The sequence below is a fragment of the Labeo rohita genome, chromosome 12 (assembly GCF_022985175.1).
Source record: "Labeo rohita strain BAU-BD-2019 chromosome 12, IGBB_LRoh.1.0, whole genome shotgun sequence".
Lineage (NCBI taxonomy): Eukaryota > Metazoa > Chordata > Actinopteri > Cypriniformes > Cyprinidae > Labeo > Labeo rohita.
The window spans coordinates 18,035,078-18,043,776 of NC_066880.1; the positions used below are offsets into that span (position 1 = coordinate 18,035,078).

An 8,699-nucleotide genomic window follows, 5' to 3' on the forward strand; every position below is an offset into this window, starting at 1 on the left:
TGTTTCTTTAGAATCTGTGTTTCATAGATATACTTGCTTTATTAGGTCCTTGTTAAATAGTTCTCAGCCTTTTTGACTCCTGGGCCCTGTTAATTTTCCAGGATTTTTTTTTTATTTATTTTTTTTATTTTTTAAATAAGGATTATGTACACCACCAGTCAAGATTTTGTTTTTTTAAATAAGTCTCTTCTGCTCACCAAGCCTGAATTTATTTGATCCAAAGTAGAGTAAAATTTTGAAATATTTTTACTATTTAAAATAACTGCTTTCTATAAATATATATTAAAATGTAATTTATTCCTGTGATTTCAAATCTTAATTTTTAGCACCATTACTAGTTTAGAAGAACAGAATTTATCTGAAATAGAAATCTTTTGCAGCATTAAAAATGTCTTTATCATCCTTGCTAAATACAAGTATTAATTTCTAATTCCCCCACTAAAAAAAAGAAAGAAAAAAAAAAAATACTGACTTTAAGTTTTGAATGGTATAGTGTATAATGTTACAAAAGGTTTTTATTTCAGATAAATGGATCTTTGGAACTTTTTATTCATCAAAGGATCCTAAAAAGGTACTCAACTGTTTTAAATATTGATAATAATAATTATAAATGTTTCTTGAACAGCAAATCAGAATGATTTTTGAAATATTATGTGCCACTGAAGACTGGAGTAATGATGCTGAAAGTTTAGCTTTGATCACAGGAATAAATTACATTTTAAAAACATTATTCAAATAGAAAGCAGTTATTTTAAATAGTAAAAATATTTCAGAATTGTACTGTTTTTGCTGTACTTTGGATCAAATAAATGCAGGCTTGGTGAGCAGAAGATACTTATTTAAAAAACAAAAACATTTCACTGTTCAAAAACTTGACCAGTAGTGTATTTCATAAGTACCTGATGAAATATTTTAGAGCTGGCATAACCAGAAAAATATATATTCTTTATAAAAACGCCTGTAGAGTTTTTATAATTTTACATGACTTTACAGGTCTGGAAATCACACGTTTACTTTTGAAATAAGACTTCCTGGTATATCCAGGTTTTTCAAGACAATTAAGCGGGTGAATTAAATTAATATTGTTATATAATTGTTTTGGCGTCTTATAATGCTTGTTTTGTCTTCTTTTAAGTCATTTTGAGGACCGATGTCATCAGTGTTAAAGATTTTTTTTTTTTTTTTTTTTTTTTTGCAATAATGACGTGTACATTATCCAAATTATCACAGGTTTAAATACCAGCAGCGTTATCAAAATCTATTTCTTAATAAGCTATGATTGTATATTTTTAAGTAGCACATATTTACCTTTACTTTTCTTTATGTCGAAACGTTGTTTTTACTAGAAATAAAAAAAGACTGTTTCGCTGATTAAATAGAGCGTCGTAGTTCGTCACTGTGGATGGAGGAGAGGCTGCGTACGCACGTCAAGCGCGCGGCCCCTTGAAGTGATCCGGGTCCTTTCGCTAGTTTGTGAATGACATCATTTCTGTGAGAAGTGCGCTGGGATACAAACAAGGGAGGCTGCTGCTCGCTAGCCCGCTAATGCAAGTAGGTCAATCGATGTGCAGAGATATGAAATCAAGGATTTAAAAATCTGAGGAGGAAAGCAGTGGTTGGAATTACATTTGTGATGAGACGTTTTAAATTACGCTTGCACTCTTCGCTGTCCAGGGTCCTGTCTTACGAGCGCAAGCCTGTCGACCAGCCTCACTTTTCCACCACCCTCACGTTAGGTAAGAAAGATGTTCCTGCTTTAAGGTCATATTAGGACATGAGTCTTGAGGATTCGTTTAGCTGTCGTGAATAAATGTAAATGTCAGCACCAGTTCGTGAAATCTCGGCATCAACATGGTCTTGGGTGCGGCTGCTACAAAATTGGCTGAAAATCGCTGAAGACAGATACGTCTTGGGTGTTCAATTAGGCAAACGCCGTAAAACACTCACGAAAATGGGTTATTTTATACAGATTCCTTAGTCTAACGTTTATAGTTTGCACATTGATAATCAGCGATGGTGCCTAAGATTAAACATTAACCTGTTCGTTGCAAGTTCGTAGGAATTGAACAGCAACTGTGTTCGGATCACATCACATGACTCAGATGTCAGATGTTAGATGCATGACTGCCAGTGCTGACTGCATTTGCAGCTTTTTTTTTAAATCTGAAATGTGAATTAAATCTAAACTGGAAGAAATGCTGAAGTGAGCATCCTATTTATATCTGCTGTGTGCTAAAATGCAGATCTGGCTAATTGTTTGAGGCTAATGTATTTGGTTTACATCACACTAACATTTTGTATGACTCTAAGGCTGATTTTAGGGAAGGAAACATGGAGTTGCGTGTTGGGAGTAAATACCGTCTTGGGCGAAAGATTGGAAGTGGCTCCTTTGGTGACATTTACTTGGGTAAAAACTATATAATTTACACAGATTCGCTACTGATGTAGGTTTTACGGAAGTGGTGTGTCCTGATGATGTGAAAATAAAATCTTCCAGGTGCAAACATCACGTCAGGAGAGGAGGTAGCCATTAAACTGGAGAGTGTGAAGACTAAGCACCCACAGTTACATATTGAGAGCAAGTTCTATAAGATGATGCAGGGTGGAGGTGAGAACGGATTTCCTTTGGTTTGCTTTTTCATGCTGCGAATGGGTTTCTAGACATGTCTCTTAAATCTTCTTAGTGGGGATTCCCTCGATCAAATGGTGTGGTGCTGAAGGGGACTACAATGTCATGGTAATGGAGCTTCTGGGACCAAGCTTGGAAGACCTGTTCAACTTCTGCTCAAGGAAATTCACACTTAAAACAGTCCTGCTGCTGGCAGACCAGATGGTAATTGCATTGAAAGTATATAAACAAGAATCATGTTATAAGTCTTAGAGGTAATTATATGCACGAACCCTCATCCTGTACTGTTTTTGCTACAGACGTGACACTTTGTGTCTTATTGAGGGGAGTGTTGTGTTATTTATTTATTATTCATAAGTGATAAAAATTAATGAACAAAAATCCTATATAGATATGTTGAAAGAGGGACGTGAGCTGTATCGAGGGATCGGAATATCATAAAGAAAACCCTAACAGCCGCATATCAGTATGCTCAAAACCCCAAAAATATCATAGCAATTGTTTAGCAACACAAAGGCAACTATATTCAATGTCCAAGGGTCATGAATGCAAGTTTTTGCGATATAAAAAAAGACAATTTAAAACCTATATGCACTACCAGTCAAAAGTTTTTGAACAGTAAGATTTTTGTTTTTTGAAGAAGTCTCTTCTGCTCACCAAGCCTGCATTTATTTGATTCAAAATTCAGCAAAACAATAATATTACTAAAACATAACTGCTTTCTTAAAATGTAATGTATTCCTGTAATTTCAGTTCTGTAATATTCTGATTTGCTGCTCAAAAAACATTTATTATTATTATGTTGAAAACAGCTGAGTAGAGTTTTTCAGGTTTCTTTGATGAACAGCATTTATCTGAAATAGAATTCTTTTGTAACATTATAAATATCTTCATCATCACTTTTAAACAATTTAAATATATATTTTTTTATAATCACTTTTGATAAATTTGCATCCTTGCTAAATAAAAGTATTCATTTATCATTTCTTTCCCCTAAAAGAAAAAATAAATAAAAATTATACTGATTCCAAGCTTTTGTGTGGTATAGTGTATAGTTAAAAAAGCTTTTTTTTTCAGATAAATGCTAATATTTGGATCTTTCTATACATAAATTAATCCTAAAAAATGCACTCTGTTTTCAATATTGATACTACTACTACTATTCCTAATAAATAATAAATGTTTCTTGAATAGCAAATCAGCATATTAGAATGATTTCTGAAGGATCATGTGACACTGAAGACTGGAATAATAATGCTGAAAATTTTGCTTTTATCACAGGAATAATTTACATTTTATAATACATTCAAATAGAAAGCAGTTATTTTTAATAGTAAAAATATTTCATAATATTATTGCTTTTGCGGAATAAATGCAGGCTTGGTGAGCAAAAGAGAATTCTTTAAAAAACATTAAAACACTGACTGTTCAAAAATATTTGACTGGTAGTTTAGTTTTTTTTTTACATAGTTATGTAGTCATATATTATCATTTGAATAGCCTGTCTGCAGAATTTGTTTTTGCTTATGTAATGTAAGGCAATATTCATAAGAAAAACTATCCTCAGTAAATCAAATTGTAAATATGTAGTGCTAAAACATAGAATTATTATAAATTAAAATAGATTTTATACATTTGGGCCAATTGTTTTATCTTTATTCTTTCCAGATTAGCAGAATCGAGTACATCCACTCCAAGAACTTCATTCACAGAGACATTAAACCTGATAATTTCCTGATGGGGCTTGGCAAGAAGGGAAACCTGGTCTACATCATAGACTTCGGCTTGGCCAAAAAGTACCGTGACGCCCGCACACATCAGCACATTCCGTATCGTGAGAATAAGAACTTGACTGGCACTGCCCGCTATGCCTCTATCAACACGCATTTGGGCATCGGTAAGGGCACTAGAGAAATGCATTCTGTTGATAAAAATTGACTCTTTATTTTGGGTTATTCTAAATTTACCTTCTGTTTCCACAGAGCAATCTCGACGGGATGATCTCGAGTCCCTTGGCTATGTTCTTATGTACTTCAACTTGGGTTCACTGCCCTGGCAAGGCCTCAAAGCAGCCACCAAAAGACAAAAGTATGAGCGAATCAGTGAGAAAAAGATGTCAACTCCCATTGAGGTTCTTTGCAAGGGCTATCCATGTGAGTAGATGCTCTTTGATTAGAAGATTATATGAAATTAAATGTCTCATTTAACTCTCTTTTCTTTTCTAACACATCTCTAGCTGAATTTTCAACCTACATGAACTTCTGCCGCTCACTCCGGTTTGATGACAAACCTGACTACTCTTATTTGAGACAGCTGTTCAGGAATCTTTTCCACAGACAGGGATTTTCATACGACTATGTGTTTGACTGGAACATGCTGAAATTTGTATGTTCTTTAAGCATTTTGCATTATTTTTCTGCGGTGTGGTTCAAATATGAACTATATTGCTCACCTTATGGGTTTTTCTGACTGTTTCAGGGCTCCAGCAGGACAGCAGAAGATAAAGAGAAGGAGCAGAGGGGAGAGGGAGAGGAGAGGGATGAGAGGACCGGAGGCGGGCCGCCTGGATCCGCGGCTCGTGCTTTGCCCTCGGGCCCCAACCTCCCGGCCCCTAACAGGGTGCGCAACGGCCCAGACCCCGCCAGCTCAACACCTGCCTCCCGTGTGCCACAGTCTGGTAAGTCTAAGGATGACTGGAGGTGTTATTGATGTCTGATCTATTTATGAGCAGGTTATTTTTGAAGTATGTGGTTTCTCCTCCTTATGAAACTGCATCTGCCTGACCTTCTGTGTTGTTGGATATTAAAATCAGCACTTATAACTTACCTGTTATTTTGTCTTTCAGGGAACGCATCTCCAAGAGCAGGCAGAGGAGCTGAGCGGGAAAGGAGAGTGTGTTTACGGCTGCACCGCGGTGCTCCTGCCAATGCCTCCCCTGACCTCCCTCTCCGTCATGATCAGATCCGCATCACTCCCCCACAGGTTTCCGTTCACGTACTGGTCTTTCGCTTAATTCCCAGATATTTGTTTTTGCTCTGACCTGTCTTGTCTCTCTCACACAGGTCAGCGTTCCATTCGAACACATGGGGAAATGAGCTCTGCAAGTTCTGTCATTTACTGTTTTTAGGAGGTTAGTGATTTTTTTTTGCTCTTGATATTTGTCATTTATCCAATATGGACCTTTAAATGTATCCAAAAATGCACTGAAATGCACATAATGACTTTTTATACACACAGTACACCTCTTATATAGCACATTTTTAAATTTTGAATTAAAATTAATTAAGATAACTAAGATACCCCTTCATATTTTTTTTTTCACGTTATGTTATGTTGCAGCCTTATGTTAAACTGTTTTAAGGTACTTTTTTCCCACAACAATCTACACTCCATACACCATAATGACAAAGCACAAAACAGATTTGTGACAGCTTTGCAAATTAATCAAAATAAAACACTAAAATAAGTACATTGCATAAGTATTCATACCCTGAACTAAGTACTTAGTTAAAGCACCTCTACAGCCTCAAGCCTTTTTGGGTATGATGCGACAAGTTTTGCACATTTGCATTTGGCAATTATCTGTCATTCTTCACCTCACCTCTTCATCTCTCAAGCTCTGTCAGCTTGGATGTGAGCTGGCAGACATTTTGAGGTTTCTCCAGAAATATTTGATTGGGTTCAAGCCCAGGCTGTGGTTGGGCCACTCAAGGATATTCACAGAGTTGTCTATAAGCCACTCGTGTTGTGTGCTTAGGGTCATTGTCCTGCTGAAGGAGAACCTTCTGCCCTGCATGAGATTCTGAATGCTCTGGATTAGGTTTTCATTAAGGCTATCTCTATATTTTGCTGTGTTGAACTTTCCTTCTACTCTGACAAGTCCCTCAGTCCCTGCTGCTGAAAAACAGCCTGACAGCATGTGGCTACCACCACCACACTTAATTTTTGGGATGCTACTCTTGTTTCTCACAATTCAAGAGCTCTTTAGGTGTATTGTTGCAAATTTCAAGTGTGTTTTCATGTGTCTTCACTGAGGAGAGGATTGAGTTTGGCCACACCGCCATAAAGTCTGGATCGGTGGAGTGTTGTGGTGATTTTTGTCCTTCTGTAAGTTTCTCCCATCTGCATATATGATCATGGAGCTCAACTAGAGTGACCGTCAGCTTCTTGCTCACCACTCTAACCAAGGCCCTTCTCCATCAGTTGCTCAGTTTGGCCAAGAGGCCAGCTCTAGGAAGAGTCCTACTTGTTCCAAACTTCTTCCATTATGGATAATAGAGGCTACATGCTTCTGTGACCTTCAATGCAGCAAAATTTTTTTCTGAACTCTTCCCCAGATCTGTGACTTGATGCAATCCTGTCTCTGAGCTCCACAGGCAGTTCTTTTGACCTCAGGGCTTGGTTTTTGCTTTTTATTGAGAGGTGTGTGCCTTTCTAAGTCATACTCATTGAAACAAATTTGCCACAGGTTAACTCCTGTCGAAGTGTAGTAAGATCTACAAGCGATATGAATGCTTCTGACCACAATTTCAAGCATCCCAGATAAGGGTATGAATATTTATGCAATGGAATTATTTCAGTTTTTGATTTCTAATAAATTTGCAAAGTTGTTACGAACCTGTTTGGTACTTTGTGATTATGGTGTAGATTAACGTGCAAAAAAAAAGTAAAAGTAAAGTTTAACGTAAGACTGCAACATAATAAAACACTTAGGACTTAGCAGAAAAAAGGCGCAATATTTTTACAAACTAAAGTTAATAGGTGGTAAAGATCTGTACGAGCAGTATTAATTAAGATATTAGCCTAATATTTCAGTTTGGCCAGTTTGGTTCAGTTGGGCCAGCCACAAACGCCTTTTGTTCCTCGGACAGTTTTTTTGCACTCTTCTCCCGGTCCAAATGATTAGCACAGCCCAAAACATGACACTAACTGATCATTTTCAGCAGCAATAATCAGCAAAATATGCAAGTTTTGTTCAGTTCAGTGGCATTGTTTACATTTTGTGTTACCAATATGGCCGATTGCTGACGCGTCTTGAAAACAGTCTATACTGCATAATAAATAGGTTTCAGTACTACAAAAGTACATTTTTCCAAAATTTTAATGTAATGTAACTTGCTAAAGTGTGTTTACATTTACTTCATTTTGCAGGATTACAACAGACAACTCCCCTAAAGCATTTATATTCATCTTTCTATGTAAAACGGGAGTGCGACGGAGACAAGAAGCAGAAAGAAAGGAACCACATTTTTGTAACGGACAAAGTGCTCCCCCGTCCTCACGCACTGCAGGTTGTTGCTGTTGGAATGAGACATCGAAGATACAGACGCATGTGGACAGTGGGCAGATACAGTTTAAAGAGGATCACAAGACTCAAACAGTGGAAGTGGAAAAGGGAATTTAAACCTGCGACCCGATGAAGGTTCTGGTTGTTCTCTGTTTGTCTGAAACGCTGGGAAAAAAAAGGACTTGCTTGTTGGACTGTAAAGTTAAAATTGAATATTGATAGAGTGTAACAAATGTATCCCTTGCACAAAAAGTGTTGTATGTTGACACCTTACTGATGTATGAGGTTTCGTGGAACCATCTTTTCCATGTTAAGTATTAAATATGCAAAAGTAACGAATTTCCAAGAATGTTGTTTCCAGTCAGACTGGTGTTTGGCCTGTAGACATCACTGAATGGATGTGTCAAGTTTGTACATTGAACAGATGGGAGATATTGATATATATATGGGCTGTAGTGAACTAACCTAAAGATCAGTTTGAGCATAATTAAAGGCCTGAATTCCACTCTTACAATTACACAGCTGAACAGTGTGGTGTAATTTGATATGAAGACTCCTGCATTGACATTAGCCATGACAACCTCATTTATAAATAAACACACATATCAAAAGTATGATTGTTTCAGCTTGCTAAACTTTGTAAATTTATTTCACTATTTTAAACATTATTTTACACAGCTGGTGTAAAAAGTCACAGCGATAGCTGTTTAATTCCAGTTTACCCTTCTGAATGGATTATGAATGGTTTATTAAAATTGCAGCGGTTGTCTTATAAATCAAGAT

At 36.6% G+C, this 8,699-nt stretch overlaps 1 protein-coding gene across 1 annotated transcript; it reads left to right on the forward strand.

Annotated features, from left to right (window-relative positions):
- The first annotated feature begins 1,407 nt into the window (after positions 1-1,407).
- On the forward strand, positions 1,408-8,530 carry csnk1e (casein kinase 1, epsilon). The gene is made up of 12 exons (XM_051124860.1): positions 1,408-1,551; positions 1,675-1,736; positions 2,311-2,407; positions 2,498-2,608; positions 2,685-2,833; positions 4,298-4,526; positions 4,612-4,782; positions 4,866-5,014; positions 5,108-5,306; positions 5,475-5,611; positions 5,692-5,759; positions 7,781-8,530. The coding sequence occupies exons 3-11, from the start codon at positions 2,332-2,334 to the stop codon at positions 5,722-5,724; spliced, it is 1,254 nt and encodes a 417-aa protein (XP_050980817.1). The 5' UTR covers positions 1,408-1,551; positions 1,675-1,736; positions 2,311-2,331; the 3' UTR covers positions 5,725-5,759; positions 7,781-8,530.
- Positions 8,531-8,699: the final 169 nt, after the last annotated feature.